The 20,416-nt window shown below is 40.3% G+C and overlaps 1 protein-coding gene across 1 annotated transcript; it reads right to left on the minus strand.

Moving 5' to 3' along the window:
* Nucleotides 1–17,447: 17,447 nt before the first annotated feature.
* On the minus strand, nt 17,448–19,416 carry LOC146041484 (C3a anaphylatoxin chemotactic receptor-like). The gene is made up of 2 exons (XM_083161457.1): nt 19,301–19,416; nt 17,448–18,306 (listed from the first exon to the last, which is right to left on the minus strand). The coding sequence occupies exons 1-2, from the start codon at nt 19,414–19,416 to the stop codon at nt 17,448–17,450; spliced, it is 975 nt and encodes a 324-aa protein (XP_083017583.1).
* Between the last annotated feature and the right edge of the window lie 1,000 nt (nt 19,417–20,416).

Consider the following 20,416-nt stretch of genomic DNA (forward strand, 5'->3'; position numbering starts at 1 on the left):
CAGGATCTTTTATATTCCGGTGGCATCTTAATTATTCTCTATACATGGTCCTTCCCAGGGTTATTTTTTATACATGTATATTTTGTATCTCCTGTTGAACAGAATTGTTGCTATTTATATCAATGTAACTTATGCACTTTGCCTGGATATGTGGTTACTTTTATTACTTCTTTGCTATTCGTTTTGCTGTATCCTGAGTTCAATGTTTTACATAGAGATAAGGATGGGTATTCTCTATATTTATGCTAAGTGGTGCATTTTACATAAAGATAAGGATGGGTATTCTGTATATTTATGATAAGTGATACATCTTGATCATATAATTGATATATCCCTATGAGGTATAGATTGTGTTGCCTCTAACATCTTTGTGCTCCATTTATATTATTTTAGATGTTATAGTAAAGGAGTTATATATTTTATGTATAATTGGGATATCTGATTATATTTTCAGATATTTATTGGTCCACTGTGCTCATATTAATGTATGCTTAGATTTGAGTGTATGTCATTAGGAGATAAAGAATGCAAATAGTGTGCCTGGTCGTGTAGGTGCTGTTGAATTAAAATAAAATTGTGCCTGCTTCTATATAAATACATGTGCATGAATATTATTGTTAATGTTTCCGTGTTATAATCAAGAAGTCATATTAGTGCATGTGGTTGTAGACAAATTGTGTACGATACTCTTTGAACCAAGAAAAAGTGATGACAAATGGGTGTGCAACGTCTATTAAATTGTGTAAGTGAATAAAAGAAGGGTTGTGTGATATATCGATTTTTTATTTTTGTGAATATGCTGGGTGAGATTTAATAGGATGAGATTTTCAGAAAGTGAGAGATTTGGTGAGAAATCTCCAGTTTTTTTAAAGCGGCAATCATTTAAACTTCAAAATCAAACTGGTTTAGCAGTCTAAATGATTGCCGCTTTAAAAAAAACCTGGAGATTTCTTACCAAATCTCTCACTTTCTAAATCTCTCATCCTATTAAATCTCACCCGCTGTGTCTGAAATAATATTTTGGAAAATAGTGAGGTATATTTCTGTGATGTTCTCCTCATATTGTGTCATTTTTAATTGTTCTAAGGTATCTGTCAATTTTACCTTATTTTCTCATAATTTATGTTTGTAATATGTATAAGTGGACTTTTTACTGGATGGTATATTGTTACCCGTCCTTTCCTCAGGACTTTCTTCAATATTTATTATTTAGAGGGGAGTTTTTAATTTTTCTTTTCATATCTGAATTCTTTTTTGCAGGGACTGGGAGGCGAGGAAGGACACTGGCTGGATCCCTCGGAATTGGACAACATCTTGGTACAGGTCGAGTATCCCGTATCCAAATATCCGTTATCCGAATTATTCCGAAATACGGACATTCCAGAAAGTGAATTTTTTTTTTTTTTTTGCTAAAAACTCACTGGGGACATATGTAACAGCATCACTGGGGACATGATATGTAACTGGCACTATATATGTGCAAGACAATGATTGCTTGGCATTCAAATTCAGTGCTGAGATAGTACACACATTTTGTTTCACGTTTTGAAACCTTGTTTTTTGAACAATTAAAATATGTTTGTGTGTATTTTATGTGGTAATAAAATATATTTGTGTGTATATTATGTGTTTATACAGCATAAATGCAAGATACTTCAAAATACATCATTGAAATATTAAAATATTCCGAAATACGGAATAATCCGTTATCCAAAATTCTCCTGGTCCCGAGCATTTTGGATACGGGATACTCAACCTGTACGTATTTATCTATTGTGAAGGTATACGATTTGGGTGGGTTCCAGTTTATGTTGATATTTTAAGTATCTTATTCTTTCTCTTTGGGATAGATAAGATGTCATTGGATCTATGCATTCCAAGCTGAGTTGGGTTATGGTTATTTATTCTAATAACTTTGGGTATCTTAGTAAGATGTATAGATTCCTCTTGACGGTCATTTTGTACAAATTCCGTTCCACTTCATATTTCTTCATCTTTGTAAATAAAGTGGATGGTTGTATGTGTCTTTCTACAGCCTTATAAGTATGGTAAGTAGCTGTTTGTTTCATTTAGTCCTTTCGGATGTAAGCAGTCCATTAGATAGATGGTTTGAGTAATTCTTGATTTAGATCGCCTCCTCTTATACCTAGGCTTAGGTGCTTCATCCCAAATGCTTTCAAATTTTTGGGTTCGCCATTGTGGTGTTTCAAAAAGTGTTTTGCCACTGGGCTGAGTTGTTTGAAATTTTCTTGATCCTTTTTTGCGTTCCTGATTGTTCCCGCGTGTTCAAGAATTCTGATTTTCAGGGCCCTAGTGGTTTTACCTATGTAGATTTTACCACACGGACATGTGAGATTATATATGACCCCCATACTGGTGCATGTAATATATTCCGTGATGGTCCATTTTTTGTTGAACCTGTCTACATAGTTCGTGGTGGGTTCCATATAATTGCAGGCTTTGCATTTTCCGCAGCCATATGACCCTCATTTTTTAGGTTTCACTTTAGGTTCTTCTAGATGGCTATGTACCAATCGGTCTTTTATGTTTTTTGACCTACGCCAACTTACTTGAGGTCTTTCTGGGAGGATCTGGAGTAGATCATTGTCAGTTAGGAGGACGGACCAATGTTTGTGAAGGATGTCCTTGATCTCTCTCCAATTTTGGTTGTATGTACCTACAAATCTCACCGGTCCTTCATTTTTGTCTCGGATCTTAGGGGAGAGTAGTGATTCACGTGGGATTCCCTGCACGGCTTTCACTGATTTTTTGATACGTTTTTTTACTGTACCCCCTCTCTGTGAGGCGGCCTGACAGTTCTTTTTGTCTGTTTAGAAAGAATTCCTCATTTGAACAGTTCCTTTTCATTCGTGTTAGTTCCCCCTTGGGTATTGCTCTTATTGTTGCCGGTACATGTGCACTAGATGCATGTAAGATGCTATTTGTTGCGGTTTCCTTCTGAAATACATCTGTTTGGATGTTTCCTTCTTCATCAATATGTATGCTCAGGTCCAGGAAATTTATCTTAGTTTGGCTCGCCTCACAAGTAAGTCTCAAATTGAGGTCGTTATTATTCAATCTCATGATGAACTCATCCAGGTCTTTTTTCTTCCTTCCCATAGGAGTAGGATGTCATCTATATAACGCAAGAATAACAAGATGTTATCCGTATATTTTTTCATTCTCGGTATGGAAGACCACCTCCCTCTCCCACCACCCCAGGTAGAGGCCAGCATATGTGGGTGCACATGCTGTCCCCATAGCTGTGCCTCTAACCTGGTGGTAGTGGGAGCCATTGCAGGTAAAAAAATTCCGTGTCAGAATAAATCTGAGCGAGTCCGTCAGGAATGTATTGAGTTCTTGATTTTGATTCATGTTGAGGAAGAATTTTGTCACCTCTACCCCTTTCTCATGACTGATACTCGTGTAGAGGCTTTCGACGTCACATGTGACGAGCCACGTTCCTTCTGTTACTGTTAAATTCTCCAGGTTTTTTTTAATACGTACATTGTATCTCTTAGATAAGATGGCAATGTAATCACATGGTGACGTAAATATTGGTCTACGTAGATGCTAAGGTTCTCAGTGAGACTCCCTATCCCTGATAGGATTGGCCTCCCTGGTGGCAGTTTACTGTTTTTATGAATTTTTGGTAGCAGGTAAAGTGTTGGTGTTTTCGGTTTTTCTGCAGCCAGCTCGTATCGGAGGCTCTGCCCCTCCCACAGACCATGGCGCCCTTTGAAAATCTGGCAGGTTGTTCAGGGGGGGCAGCATGAAATCTGCCCCCAGTCTAGTGCACCTTTAAGCAGTCTGCATCAGACGGTCGGAGGGAAAAGACATCTGTGCCTACCAGAGAATTGGGGCCAGTGTGATTGACCAGCTTCTGTCATTGCCACTAAATGACAGAATGGTGAGTACTTGTATCAGGCCGTTGCCATAGATCTGCCTAATTTGTTTTTTATTCATGGGTATAATTATAGTTTCCACTGGCATCACTGCAATGCATTTTATTATAATAGTGGTGCACCCAACTTTTATGCCAAAATGCACTGATGCTAATATACTATACATTACACTGGCAATGTTGCAGTTGCCTACCCTATGACATCCGCCCTCTCCCTGTCTTCTGCAGCGTTTGCAGGAACATGATTCCTGGGAGGTGGAATGATGAATGGAGGCATAAGGGAGAGGGGCTCTAACGTGGAATCACGTGTTTAATGTACAATGGTACAGTATAATGTGTATATGTTACTGTGACATAACATATATAACAGTCTCTACTATGACCGTTATGTGTACAACCATCACTTCTGTGGGCATTGTGTGTATAAGTGGCACTATTTGGCAGTCTTATGTGTATAAGTGGCAATACTGTGGCCGTTATTTATATAACCGGCACTACTAAAGATATTTTGTGTATATGTGGCACTATTGGTTGGGTCTTATGTGTATGACCGGAACTACTGTGGGCATTATGTATATAAGTGGCACTACTGATGGGCTCTTATGTGTATAACCATCACTTCTCCGGGCATTATATGGATAAGCAGTACTATTGGGGGTCTTATGTATAAGCTGCACTACTGTGGGCGTTATGTGTGCAAGCAGTACTTCACTGTTGTGGGCATTCTTTGTATAAACGGAACTGCTGTTGTGGTTATTATGTGTACAAGCAGCACTACTGTGGGTGTTGTGTGTGAGCTGTACTACTACTGTTGTGGGCATTGTGTGTGAAAGCCGCGCTATTACTGTTGTGGGCATTGTGTGTGCAAACCGCACTACTGAGCCGAGCTTTCGGGTCCTCCCTCCGGGACAAGGGGGCGCCCAAAATATTGTACCTAGGGGTGGCCTGACCCCTAAATCCGGCCCTGCGTGTTATGTCAGTTCTTTACACCGTTCTGTCCTGTGGCTCTGTAAGATTACCGCCGACGGTTTATTAAACTACTCTCCGTGAATTACGGGCTTATGCTGGCTGGCTGCGAACCGGCTTCCACTGTCGGGCTGACACTCCTGCCGTTCTACTGCTAGCTCTCTTATAAATCTGCCATTGTCACCACTATACACTGTATAACTTAGGCACACATTGCTCTGCTCGTCTACGACTGCGTTTTTACATTACACACTATAGAGACATTTACATAGGAGCTGTGGTCATTGCTTGCCAACGACCGTTTCACCTAAGCTTTCTCAAGGCATTAACCCGTTTGCCTCCTGAAGGTGCTTTAAATCCCCCGCTTTTACCTCTGATTGGTTGTTCCTGGCTATGACGTTTCCTATTATCATTTGAAAGTTATATGACATTTTCCCTTTTAAAATGGATTGGATTTCATACTTTGATCTATATTGTTAAGAGTATATAAACTAATATCAATTGTTCTTTGATATCATTTCCTTATATGGTGTGTCTCTATACTTTTAAGAGTAGTTTTTAGAAATTATGCTGTTAGAATACATGTGTATTTATTTTTTATGGCAATATTTTCTGCATTTTATCTCAGTTTCCACTTATAGTGAAGAGTTTTTTTAATAAGTACAGTAACCGATACTATCTGGTATACTGTAAATTATGAAAGACTTTTATAATTTTATTGTTGTTATTTTAGTATGTTCGTTATAAATGTCTTCTTATTCTGAGATCAGGACAATATATTACTATCAATTATATTTAAATTAGAATCATTGTACCTACTATTAATTGTAGGTCTTTTTAGTAAATTATGTGAGATAATGTGATGTTCTTTTGCTGTCAAATTTCTAGCAAAAAGAACAGTGAGCATTTTGATATACCAAACTAGAAACATTATTTATATCTAACTAATAAAAGCATGATGTGATCATATAAAATAAATAATGGTGTTCTTCGGGGATATATTGACACACCCCACCACAATTCCCCCTATTCTTGACTAAACTCCATTTTTTGTTTAGGATAGGCCATTGTTGATAAAGACAAATTTGTGGAAAAGTTCTTCCTTCTATGGGAATCTTAAGGTGCCCACACACTAGAATGATATCATCCGAAGTTTACCGATAATCGGTCGTAAATCGGCCGATTTTGGTCGGGTGCGCGCTCCCGTGGATCTTTTTCTAAATCTTCTGATCTTACGTGCTGCATGAAAGATCAGAAGATTTAACAAAAGATCCACAGGAACGCACACAGGATCTTAAGAAAAATCTTTGGTAAAGATGTGCGCTTGCCTGAAATCTTTTGTCCAGGACAGGCAAAAGATTTGAAGGCAAATTTATGCACACATATTATGATCGCAGATCTTTCTAGTGTGTGGGCACCTTTATATAACTCTCACCACAAGAAAAATGATCCATGCTAGCCTAAAAACAACTACAGTACATGGTATTTAAATCAGGCATGTCCAACGTTGGCCCTCCAGATGTTTTGAAACTACGCATGCTTTGCCACAGTTTTGCTATTAGAGAATGCTAAAACTATTGCAAAGCATGCTGGGATATGTAGTTTCAAAACATCTGGAGGGCCAACGTTGGACATGCCTGATTTAAATAGAATGGCGGCCCAGGATCCCCCCATCTCTTTTGACTGAAGTAGGATTGTATTTACCTCACTCTTTCTGTGACATACATATGTTTTATGTGATGGTTGGACAAAAACGTATCGACCAAATGTAATTCAATATGACTTAAGTTTACAGTATTTGAACCTTGTTTCATGGAATATAAAATAATGCAGGTGATATATTGTAAATGCAATGTCTCAATAAAAAAGTTATTATAAAAAAATAAATAACGGTGTAAATTGTTAAAGTGTGCCAACTACTAAAATATCTATATATGGAATAAAAAAGTGTCAAACGTGTGAAATATGTCATGTGTCCTTTTTGTTAGTGATTATATATTGTGCTGTCATGATCTCCGTTATATAGTTAGCCCTTATTTGTATAATCATTGGATTATTCGCTATTAACCTTTTTGCAGCTTTATGTATCATTTCCTCTATTATATTATAAAATGTCCTATATTATGTTGCAAAATCCTGATAAAGGGGGTATTATTTGAATTTTATTCTACACAAAAAATATTTTTCTTGCTTTTATATATGTCTGTCATGATATTAATATTCTACTTATAGTATTTATCTACCAGATCAGTGTTGAGTTCCTACATAATACTTCCCTACTTCAGTTATCCAGATATATTAAGGAATATATAGTGAAGCGAGATAACCTATAGGATGTATAATATTTTTTACAAAGTATCCCATTCATGTATTCTGTGACAATAATGCAGTCTAAGAGCCATTATTGTATCATCCAGCCCTTTATTTGTTATTACCATAATTCCATAGTTACGAAGAACAATTTAATATTCTATTTAGACAATTTGCGGGTTCTTCGATTTCTTCTCTGCTAAATTATGCAGGAGTATCATTCCATAGAAACATAGAATTTGACGGCAGATAAGAACCACTTGGCCCATCTAGTCTGCCCCCTTTTTAAACATGTTACCTCAAACCATATTTGATCCTTATTTTTTGTAAGTATATCAATATGCCTATCCCAAGCATGTTTAAATTGTACTGCTGTATTTGCCTCTACCACCTCTGATGGGAGGCTAATCCACTTATCTACTACTCTTTCTGTGAAGTAATTATTCCTCAAATTTCCCCTGAATCTTCCTCCCTCTAGTTTCAGTGCATGTCCTGGTGTTCTGCTTCTCCTCTTCCTGTGAAGAATGTTTCCCACCTGTACCTTGTTAAAACCCTTGATATATTTGAAAGTTTCCATCATGTCCCCCCTTTCCCTTCTCTGCTCCAAAGTATACATATTAAGATCTTTTAGTCTTTCCTGGTACGTTTTGTGATGTAGGCCATGCACCATTTTAGTTGCCCTTCTTTGTACAGTCTCTAATGTATTTATATCCTTCTGGAGATATGGCCTCCAGAACTGAACACAATATTCTATATGAGGTTGTACCAATGACCTATACAGTGGCATTATTACTTCTTTCTTCCTACTGCTGATACCTCTCCCTATACATTTTTTGGCATTAAACTGTAGTTGCCATGCTCTTGACCATACCTCTAATCTACCTACAGTAGATCATCAATCATTTGTTTTACCCCTCCTGGTGTGTCTACCCTGATGCATACCTTTGTGTCATATGCAAAAAGGCACATTTTACCCTCAATTCCATTTGCAATATCACCAATAAAGATATTAAAAAGCACTGGTCCAAGTACAGATCCCTGTGGTACTCCATTTTTAACCTTTCCCTCCTTTGACTGTACTCCGTTTACTACAATTCTCTGTTTTCTACCCTGCAACCATGCTCTTATCCATTCAACTATCTTAGACTCCAATCCCAAGCTTTCAAGTTTATTTAACAGTCTGCGATGTGGGACAGTGTCAAAAGCCTTACTAAAGTCTAGATAAGCTACATCTACAGCCCCACCTTGATCTATTACTTTAGTCACCTAGTCAAAAAAAGTCAATAAGATTTGTTTGACACAATCTTCCCCCAGTAAACCCATGCTGTTTTGGATCCTGTAAATTGCTGGTTTTGAGATTTTCTACAACTCTTTCTTTTAAGAGTGTTTACATCAATTTCCCTACTACTGATGTAAGGCTCACTGGTCGATAGATGCTTACCTCTTCCTTGCTTCCTCTTTTGTGCAGTGGGCCTACATTCACTGTTTTCCAGTCCTCTGGGATTACTCCAGTAGCTAGTGACTGGTTGAATAATTCTGTTATTGGTTTTACCAGCTCCCCTTTAAGCTCTTTTAGTATCCTTGGATGTATCCCATCTGGCCCCATTGATTTATCCACTATCAGTTTTGAGAGTTCTGTGAGGACTTTCTCCTCTGTAAATGGTTTTCTGACTATACTTGCAACTTAACTGTGGCCCCTTCCCCTCTCTTTCAGCAGTGAATACTGAGCAGAACTAATTATTAATATTATCTGCTATTACATTGCCCCCCTCAAGAAAACTTCCACTCTCTGTCTTTAGCCTTTTTATTCCACTTTTTGTTTTTCTCCTTTCACTTATATACCTAAAAAAAGTTTTCCCCCCTTTACCCACTGATTGGGCCATTTTCTCTTCAGCCTGTGCTTTTGCACATCTGATTACCTTCTTAGCCTCCTTCTGTCTAACAAGATGCACCTCTTTGTCCTCATTCTTCTGCGTCTGCTTAAATTTCTTAAAGGCCAACATTTTTGCTTTCACAATACTTGCTACTTCTTTTGCAAACCACAATGGCTTCCTTTTTCTTGTGTTTTTCCTAACTCTTTTGCCACAAAGTTCTGATGCTTTTAGAATTGCACTTTTTTATTTTTCCCACTTATCCTGCACTCCTTCCAAGTTCCTCCACTCTGCCAAAGAATCCCTTACAGAGTCCATCTCTACAAAATCAGCCTTCCTAAAATCGAACACCTTTGTTTTTGTGTGCGATGAGTCAGTCTCTGTCTTTATTTTGAACCATACTGCTTGATTGTCACTGGATCCCAGGTTTTCACCCACATTTACTGTATGTCAGATATTCTGTCACCATTTGTAAGTATTAAGTCTAATATTGCGTCCTTATGAGTGGGTTCCCTCACCAATTGCTGGAGGGATGGTCCTTGCAAGGAATTCAGCATGTCCCTACTTCGTGGAACTTGCAACAGGCAGCTCCCAGTTTACATCATGTAGATTAAAGCCTCCAATGGTTATCACCTCTCCTTTTAATGCCATATTATTGATTTCCTGCAATAGGCTCTTGTCAAGTTCCTCTTCCTGACCTGGTGGTCTGTAGATCACCCCTATACGAAGAATCGCCTTCTCCCCTGTTTCTTTGGTCACCCAAAGGGCATCAGTTTTTTCTTCAATACTTTGTATTAAGGTAGTCTTTATGCTTTTTTCACATATATTGCAACCCCTCCTCCAATTCTTCCCATTCTGTCCTGCCTAAATAAAGTATATCCTGGTATAGCTATGTCCCAGTCATGATTTTAATTGCACCATGTCTCTGTAATAGCCACCATATCCAGTTCATCCCTTGTCATTATTGCAATTAGTTCTGGGATTTTATTTCCTAAGCTCCTAGCATTTTCACACATAGCTCTTAAAGTTGTGTTTGTGCTTCTCCTGCTGCTAGCTATGTTCATCTTTCTGCCTATATCTATTCAGTTTTGATTGGCATTATCTTTTGTTGCAGTGGATAGGCTTCCTTTTCCATTTTCCTGCAGAGACAACACCTCTAGGTTGGGGGAGCAGATTTCTTCATTCTTATTTGGTTCACTGCCCCCCTCTGCTAGTTTAAATAGTTGCTTATGAAGCTTCCAAACTTCTCACTTAGGGCCTTATTCTGGTCGATGCGGTCCGTTCCGAATTCTTTCGGAGGGCGCTTTGTAGCCATCTGCGCATGCGTAGTGCCACGCATGGTCTCCGTACTCGTTCTCAATAATACCGTCCAGAAATGTCCACCGAATTGAATCGGGAAATACAGTATGGGCGTTTTTGGGCGTCATTCGGACTTACACAAGGGCGTGGTTTCAAAGTGAAAAAAACTGGGTGTAAATATGGGCGTACACGAGGGAGTGCACTAACTCTGGTAGGCATGCATTCGGACAGCACACCGACTGCAAACGAACCAACACGCATGAAATATGCGGTCTTCATAAGCAAGTTTCACTTTGCGGAGACCACTTGTTCTTGTGCTAGGCATTCGGTTCGCACCTGAAACACTGTCAGCTGAACACAATACAATCCACTCCTCTACTCATTAGTCATTAATTACACTCTTTTCACTGCTTCAATTGGAAGCATTGCTGCCGAAATAGAGCATTACTAAATACACAAAGATAACCTAAAACACCACTGCATATTTGCTATTTTACCCACATTTACACTGCAAGCAATGGTCAGAAATCGGTACCAATAATATAATTTTACATGTCACTTTTACATTTAGCAATAGCAAGAATATTGCATTTGATGTGCAATTATTATATAATATGCATACATAAAACCTAGGTAAAGGGGAAACAATGAATTAATAGCACTTCACATGATGTAAGGGTTAATCTAAAGAGGTACTAATGTGTTTAAGTATCAATTAGGATTTAATTAATGACAATTACTAACAATTAATTTTTCTAAAGTTGGCTAATTGCATAAGTGTGTCATGTGTCAGATGTATGACTTCAGATAACAGTCGTGAGTTTTGCGGACATACCCCGCATCGGTGCTTACGGGCAGCTTCCCGTCCGTTCTGATGCTGTAAGACCGTGCAGAATCTGTGTGTGGCCACCGCACACGCACGGTTTGGATGTAGTCTGAAAACACACCCTCTTCTTAGAGAGTGAGTCCGTCCGAATGCGGAGGACCTGTGGGCGTTTGTTCTTACAATGTCCGCACAGCGCGGCGTTCGGTCAGCTCCGAAAGAATTCGGAACAGACCGCACCAACCAGAATAACCTCCTTAATATTCTCATTCCCCTTGAAGATGGGTACAGGCCATCACTTTTATATAAGGCTCTGTCTTGCCAGGTAGCTTGACTTTGACCTAAATATCCAAATCTCTCCTCACTGCACCAATTCTTTAGCCAAACATTGAAGTTTCTGATTCTCAGAGTTCTATCTTCCCCTTGGTGTACTGGCAATACTTCTGAAAAAGTTACAGTGGTTGCCACCTGTTTTAGAGCAGTTCCTAAATTTCTAAATTCATCTTTTACGGCCATGACTTCAGCATTAACCAGGTCAATTGTGCCTAGGTGGACAATGACATCCACCTCCCCATCTTTTCTTGCTGCCATTACAATTCTTAGCATGCTTTCTTTATCTCTTGGAGCTGTGGCTCCAGGTATGTACCTTACTTGTTTCTCTACTATAGTAGCATTTCCCAGATTAACTCCTCTAATGATGGAATATCCCAAAAGAAGTGCAGTCCTTTTTGGAAGTGAAATTTTCCTGGTCCTACAGTTAGTAGAAGTCCCCATATCTTCCTGTTCTTTATTGCCTATGTTGGTCCTACAATCCAACCCTGCAAGAGCAGCATATGAGTTTTGCAGTGTGACCACTTGGGGAATGTGTCTGATGCCCTCTGTAAGTCTCTGCCTTTCAGAGCCCACATCAGTCCAGGCAGAATGTCTTCTGGAGGCTCTCTGAGGCAGTGGTGGTTGCAAAGACACAGACATCCTACGTAGCTCAGCATGCAGTTTAGCTATCTCCTCCTGCAGCAAAGAACATTTTTGCAGATTGGACAGCAGCCGAGTCTCCAGAATGTCTCCCTAAAAAAAAAAATGCATAACATCCACTGCACTGCACCAGGCCAAACATTGTATCAGTTGTATGGTAATAACAATAATATATGTTTAGGCTTTTGTGTTCAAACTCACCTTTTTCTGTGTTCTAACTCACCTGCTTCTGTTTTCAACTCAAAAGTCACTTAAGTACTCAAGCTTCACTTTAGTCTGCAAGCTTCTATCTCAATGAGCAAGTTCCAAATGAGTCTGCTCACTGCTTATATAGTATGTCAGGCAGCTGTTATACTCAGCTCCTCCTGTTACACTATACCAGGACAGGCCAACCTGTGGCTCTCCAGATGTTGTGAAACTACAAATCCCAGCATGCCTTGCCCCCATTTTAACACTCCCTTATAGCAAAACTGTATCAAGGCATGATGGGATTTGTAGTTTGACAACATGTGGAGAGCCACAGGTTGGCCAGGCCTGCACTATACAGATAAAGGCACAACCAAAATAACACTCAGATATCTCCCTCAAAATGACAGTCTCTTTATAGATAGACTTGTGTGGACTCTGTTTCCCAAAATATCAATAAGTTCATGGTCTGTAGTAAGTACATTCCAATGTCTTTGAAGAATATCTTGTATTTATTTCCACTCATTGTAGAAAATACCCACAAAGCGTATCTTGGCATCCATTTTCTTTGTAACAGTTTTGGGGTATATCAGGGATTCTATTTCTCAATAATTAGCTGATTTGAATCCATTTTTTTATCATTATGTTACTGTAACTACTTGCTTTGAGTCTTTCTGAGAGTTAATTTGCTCTAGTTTCATTTTTTGTTCTGTCGGAACAGTTCCTCTTTGTCCGGAGAAATTCTCCTTTGGATATTCCTCTTATTGTTGATGGGTGGTGAGAGCTCTCAGCATGTAAAATGTAAAATGCTGTTACTAGCTACCTTGAATGAAAAATATCCACCAGCTACAAAGTGATTCCCTTTCTCCCAATGACGTCCATGACCTCCTGACCTATCGGATTACAATATATGGGATTTCTGCTAAATTCCTAACAAAGTCCATCTTAAAGGAGAAGATGCCGAATAGGGAGATTTTTCCATACCCCAAGAGGGAACTTTGTATCGGGACTTATCATCACACCCACTCCTGGTACAACAACCAGTGATACAGCAGATGGTAATATTAATTTATTCTTCTGAAATTCATTCAGCAAAGCCACTATTTGTGGAGCTCCATATTCTATGGACATAATATCTTGTGCTCTCTAGTTACTTATCAATGTGTTTTTATTATATCCCTTATATATTTGGCTACATCTGTCACTCAAAGTGTGTCTGAAGCTGTAACGCTGGGTGGAGCCTCTGACTCACATGACAGAGAACCAGCCCAGTGAGCCCACAGTCATAGGAGGGACACAATGCTCTGCTCCTGCACTTTCCTTTTAATGTATGATTGCCATCACATGTGTTAAAGCACCTTTCCTATCAATTAACCTGTTCAACACAGATGGAGGTAATCATACATTAGGAAGAAAGTCAGAGCATTGTGTCCCTCCTGGCTGTCATGTTGGGAGGTATGCACAGTGCCAGACACCCTCTGCCTCCCCATGTTACCCAGCAAAGACACAGCTACTCACCAGACACACCAGGTGAGCGCCCCACATACCTCCCAACATGACCCTCTCCAGGAGGGACAGAATGCTCTGTTTGTGGACTTCCATCTTAATTTAGGATTGTCATCACCAGTTTTAAACAGGGTAATTGATAAGAAAGGTGTTTCAGCACAGGTGATGGTAATCCATAAATTAAGAAGAAAGTCCATAAACAGAGCAATGTGTCCCTAGTGGAGAGGGTCATGTTGGGTATGCACCTCCCTCCCTCCCCCCCCCCCATTCACGGCATCCCCATGAATAAATGGCACATGCAAAACACTGACATGGCTATGGTCGACAATGAAAAAGGTTGACAAGATTTATTTTTCACTTTTTCAATGTTTTCATATTCATTGAAGTGCCACACTTATGTCAACATTTACATGTGTTGACCTTTCTTGTGGCGATTCGCGGCACCCCCCGCAACCCCCCTCCCGCGATTTGCAGCACACCCCCCGCAATTCGCGGTACCCCCGGTGACTCCCGCGATTCACGGCCCCACCCCATGACACCCCCCCCCCTCCTGTGATTCGCGGCACCCCGCGACCCCCCCTCCCGCGATTCGCGCCAACCCCCTGGACCCCCCTCGCGAGGTTCACGGTGCCCCCCATGACCCCCCCAACCGCGATTCCCCACCCCTGACCCCCCCTCCTGTCATTGCGGCAACCCCCCACCCCCGCGACCCACCCTCCCGCGATTCACTGCAACCCCCCGCGCCCCCCCCTCCCACGATTCGTGGCACCCACACCCCCCCCCCCCCGCGACCCCCCCTCCCGCAATTCACGGCATCCACCCACGACCCCACCTCCCGTGATTCGCGGACACCCCTCACCTCCTCCCTCATCCCCCACCCCCGCACGCCATTCACGGCAACCCCAGGATTAAATGGCACATGCACGGCTATGGTCGACAATGAAAAAGGTTGACATGAGTTTTTGAAGATTTATTTTTCTTTTTTTCAATGTTTTCATATTCATTCTCATGTGTCGACATGGACACCGATGAAGTGCCACACTTATGTCAACATTTACATGTGGTGAACTTTCTGTGTTGATTTTTTCGTGTAGCATTTTTTTTCCAGTGACAACTATGAACTATGTGCAGGTCAACCTACACATCATCAACCAATTCTTTGTATAATATATAACACCTGTTCTGTTTTACTGTAGGTGTTTTAAGTAAGATCTTTTACTGCTACTATTACTGTTTATGTAAATGCATTCTGAATGACAGCAACATCCTACCATCCTTCTACAAGAATATGTAACCAACTAGGTGATTCATCGTGCCCCGTGCCCCCCCTCCCGCAATTCACGGACCCCCGCGCACCCCCCTCCCGCGATTCGCAACCCCCCCTCGTGCAATTCACGCCCCCTCCCACGCTTTGCGGACCCCCGCCCTCTCCCGCGATTCGCCGACACCTGCACCCCCTCCCTCCCTTGATTCACGGCACCCACCGCGCCCCTCCCGCAATTCATGGCACCCCTAAGCCCCTCTTTAGTCCCCCGTATACTCACACACCCCTATCACTACCCAGCTTCCTGCTCTCCTGAACCGTAACTTCCACCACTGGGGAGTCGCTGACGCTGTTTTGCCCACATGCCCCTATCATGCCTCATAGCCAAGCCTCCTGCTCTCATGCACCCGAACTCCCACCCAGTAGGAGGAGACACTGACTAAGGGCCACCATCCTGTACTCCTGTACTGCCACGCTGGACCCTCACCCACTGGCAGAAGCTGCACAGTATCTCCCACCCTCCTCTTTAGTCCACCTTATGCCCACACACCCCTATCACTACCCAGCCTCCTGTTTTCCTGTGTCGTGACCTCTGCCAGTGTGGAGCCGCTGACTCAGAAACACCCTACTATACAATTGCACACACACACCTAAACAACATGCACACACAGCCCCCCCACCCACAAATGTCACTGTACCCTCCACACTATCAATGTACATCTTACTCTGTAACCGCTTTTTAATTAAACAAAACAATACACACCCCCTTCCACATCATATGCTCTCTATTTAACACATCTCACCTATAACTCAAGTTGCAATACAGGCCATCTTTCATACAATTCTAACCATCTTTCTCATATACAAATGTTCACAAATCAAGGGGGCGCAGCCCCTTACGACGGTGTGAAGAGCGCCCGTATGGCGCGAAGAATCACCTAGTTTTTTTTATATTTATGTAGAATAAATTGTATTAATTTTTCAGAAACCGTCTGGTCTACATATTTGTACAGCCAGCGCTGGTACACCCCTCTTTGTTTCCATATTGTTTTGGGCCTGACAACCCAGTACCAGCAGCTGTTGATAGCGCACCACTCAAATCTATTTCTGCCTTTCTATACATGCCTGATGTCAAGTTTCCTTCCCTATCTATCTCCAGAGTAAAGTCCAGAAATGTTGAGATTTCTTACTCATCTCCATGGTGAGTTTAAGGTTCATTGTGTTCTTGATAAGTTTCCCAACAAATTATTTGAGGAGTTCACCATCCCCCTCCCAAATAATCAGTATATCGTCTATAGATCTATACCAGCCATTAATATGATTATTCTGTACCCTTCTGACAATGGGCCTTATTCTAGTTAACTCTTAGACGCAAATTCCTTCTCAGATGGACAAAACCATGTGCACTGCAGGGGGGCAGATGTAACAGGTGCAAATAGAATTAGATTAGATGTAACATGCGCAAATAGAATTAGATTTGGGTGAGTTATTTTGTTTCTGTGCAGGGTAAATACTGACTGCTTTATTTTTACACTGCAATATAAATCTCACTTTGAAGAAAAACCCCACCCAAATCTAACTCTCTCTGCACATGTTACATCTGCCCCACCTGCAGTGCACATGGTTTTGTCCATTAGAGAAGGAATTTGCCTCTAAGAGTGAACTAGAATAAGGCCCAATATCTCAATACAAATACCAAATAGTGTGGATTCTATGGCGCCTCCTTATTAACCCAATACACAATAATTACTGGTTACAGTTGATGTATCATACAACAGAACAATACTTCCATTTAAAAGGTCATCGCTTCATCTTGATTCACTGTCCTCCCCATAAGAATCCAACTTAAGTGGAAAGAATAAATAGAAGGGAAAAACTTAATTTGGTGAAGCAAGTTTTAATAGACAGTACCTAAAACAATACATAAAAGATAATATATAAAATGCCAGGGGATGATTTCAAAGAGAACAATTACCAGCTAAATAAGAGAACTGGTTTAAAACAGTTCTTAAAAGCATACTATAATCACCGGCCTATTGTCCGTGATGCAGGAATACGTAGCTGGAATCTCCAACGCGTGGAAGGTCAAATCACATGTGAAATTGTGGCACTTAAACTTTAGCAACATAACATTGTAAATATTGTATCTTTAATTAACTAATCAGGGACATTTTATCTCTAGAAGATATATATAGTATTTACTAAAGTGTTAGTTTTTAGAAGTGGTGATGTTTCAACCAATCAGAGGCTAGCTGTCATCTTCTAGAAGGTTCAAGATAAGTAGGTACAACCTGATTTTTAAAAAATCTGCACCTTACATAATACACCTGTATAAGTCTGGTTATATCAGTCATGTAAAGCCCTTTCCAGTCTGGATGTTAGTGATTGCTTTAAAATATCTTTAACGTTTTGGCCTATTAAGACATAGAGGATGGGATTGATGCAGCTGTTGAAGTAAATCAGCCACGCAGAAATGTGAATTATTATGTCATCTGTAAAATAATCATATCTCGCCACTAATGGAAAAATGTTAAATGGCAATGTACAGATGAAGAAACACAGTATGACAGCAGTTATAATCTTATAGGGACGCTGTTTCCTCCTCGGTGTCTTAACTTTTCTAAGTTTAAAACAGATTAGACAATAACACATTAGAATGACAGAAAAGGGGACAATAAACACCATGACAAATCTTCTGATGCTCACGTTCATATCATAAAATCTGTCATATGTCTTAATTATATGACGGGAATTCAGGATGATGCTCAGCACCCAAACTATTGCCGAAATGTAGCAAACTAACTTACGTGTTCTGTATGATTTGGACCAAAATGGCCACATTATGGAAACACAGCGATCAATACTCATGGCGGTTAAAAAATAGACACTAGCGAACATGGTCATAAACCATAAGAAATTCACGAGAAAATCAGTAATATGGAAACATTTAAATGGGATAGACATACAACATATGAGGTCAGCTATGGCCAGGTTAAGGAACCACACGGCACTGATTGTCTTTAGCCGAAATCCAGCGATCCAGATAACCAAACTGTTTCCTACAATTCCCAAAACAAAAATGATACTGTAGAAAAGTACTGTCAGAAATTTGTATAGTCCATGAAAATTGTAGAAATTATCAGGTCCAGTCCCATTAGAGAACGTCTGATTGTCCGAGCGATCATATTGCACAGTAGATGGTGTCCTGAAAGTAGAATAGAGCATATACAGTGGTATTATTAATGATGTTCTCTGTGTAACTCAGTGGCGGCTCCAGAGGAGTTAATCATTCAAATAGCGGAGCTACCCCAACTGCCGTTCCAAACTGACTCACTGGCAATTGGTGTATCTTGCCTATTTGAATTTTGATCTGTGCTGCAGCCCAACCCCGGGAGCCTCCACTGGTTTAAATTGCAATAAAATTTAAATCGCAATATTGACATCATAACTCATGTTTATTTTCCATAATTTGCATGTTGCGTTTTATTTTACCCATCACAGTACAGCTTTATTCATGAATATTTCATCTGCCAGAACATACTTGCCTACCCTCCTGGAAGCTGTAAGAGGCACACCATTTTTTCACGTAGTCTCTGGAAGGATAGGAGACTCTCATAGATCCATTCGCATGCTGTCCACTTCATTGTGAAGCGGGCAGGATGAAAATAAAATCAGTAACACCGGAGAGACAGTGCAGTGGGGGAGGGGCTAAAAATAGGCATTACATCATCTAACTCCACTTCCTATCTGCCGACCCGCAAATCGCAGGTATTTCACACCTTGGAGGCGGGGCCTGATTTTATGACAGTGTGGGTAGCCCCCTAAAGTGAATCAAGCATCCCTATTTGGGAGAGGAGAAATTAGAAGTATGTAAGTGTATATACTAGAATCAACAATACTGCAGTTTTATATTTTCTTTGGCACATAGGGAAACAAGTAAGTATACCCAAAGTCACTATGCTTTAAGTAAGCCCCCTATTTTAGAAAATGTTGTTAGTTATTAAAGGATGAGTCCACAACCACAAAATTATCTATGCTCTCCTTGACTCCATCAAATATGTTATTTACATTCCTGCCTCGTCCTCCAGAACAGTCGGGAGGGTCCCAAAAAGCAGGTGGCACTCCCCCGCCACCAGGAAAGCAGGCAGTTTTCCTGCATCATCTCCCAACACACACCTGCACCCCCTGTATCCTCTTACCTCCCCCATCCCTCTAACCCCCCATCTCCTCTAAGGTTGGACCTGCTGCTGATTATAACTTCTAGCAATGAGAGAGAAACACACATCTGCAAAACTGCAGATGCGTCTTCATACATCGTTACTCAAGTTGAAGCAAATAACTCATCATGAGTGACACGTTCTACAGGAATTAGCCGCGTCAAGCATCTAAGTAGTGGGGAACGTTTCAGAAATCTTAGCCACCAAGAAGTATTCTGGATGCATAATTTGGGCTCCATACATCCAGGAGGTTTGAATGAGTCCGTTGAACTCAACATCCTCCTATAAAACTCTTCCTTCCTTCTCCCTTTTTCTTAGCTTCTTCCTCTTCACAAAATATTCCACAAGTTTTAAACAATTGATGATACTTTAAAAACAATATTTTATCACCTTTAATCATCATACTGTATCTTGCATGTTTTGTTTTTTCATTTGTGTAAAATTGATTAATTTTTGTAACTATTTTACTCGATAGACTCTCACTTATATACAAAAAAGTACTAAATTAAAAAAAAAATATATATATATATCTAAGCACTTTCACCAAAGAATTCATAATTCTTACTAGAATTTCATGATTATTTAATGTTTAGTGTTTTTTTTTTACTAATTATTTATTTATTATTATTTATTTTTTAATGTACAATGTGTAAAAGATAGATTGTTATCCCAAGTTGCTATGGCAACTGACAGAGGGGCATTTTATTTCTCCTCAGTTTGTTTAAAGGGAAAAACAGTACTCCCTCTCATTGTCTTTACAGTATAGGAATTTGTAGTAAAAATATATTTGTATAAGTATTTGATATGCCAAAATTTGCGGGTAACATGACCAGACTTTGAAAGAACCGGAACCCCATTTCCTCCCTATGAAATAGCACTATTAATATATTTACAGTGCCAAACTTGTGGGGAGCAACTAATTTAGCTGTCGCAGCCGCTTTCAATACCTACGGTCATGTGACTGGGAACATGTGACCAGGAACATATCTCCTACCCACTCAACAGGAAGTGGGGCACCTGTACTTCCGCCTCCAAATGGAGGTTCAGCCTATTTATGTGGGAGCTGGACACCACACTTCCGGTGATGAGGTGCCACAC

This window comes from Crinia signifera, chromosome 19, assembly GCF_055691185.1.
Source record: "Crinia signifera chromosome 19, ASM5569118v1, whole genome shotgun sequence".
NCBI lineage: Eukaryota > Metazoa > Chordata > Amphibia > Anura > Myobatrachidae > Crinia > Crinia signifera.

Bases quoted from the DNA above. Each gene is read 5' to 3' on its own strand.
- LOC146041484 (XM_083161457.1), bottom strand. From the start codon at position 19,416: ATGTATGAAGACGCATCTGCAGTTTTGCAGATGTGTGTTTCTCTCTCA. The intron at 18,307-19,300 runs GTAAGAGGATAC...TTCTACTTTCAG, and splicing joins GGGTTAGAGGGATGGGGGAG to GACACCATCTACTGTGCAAT.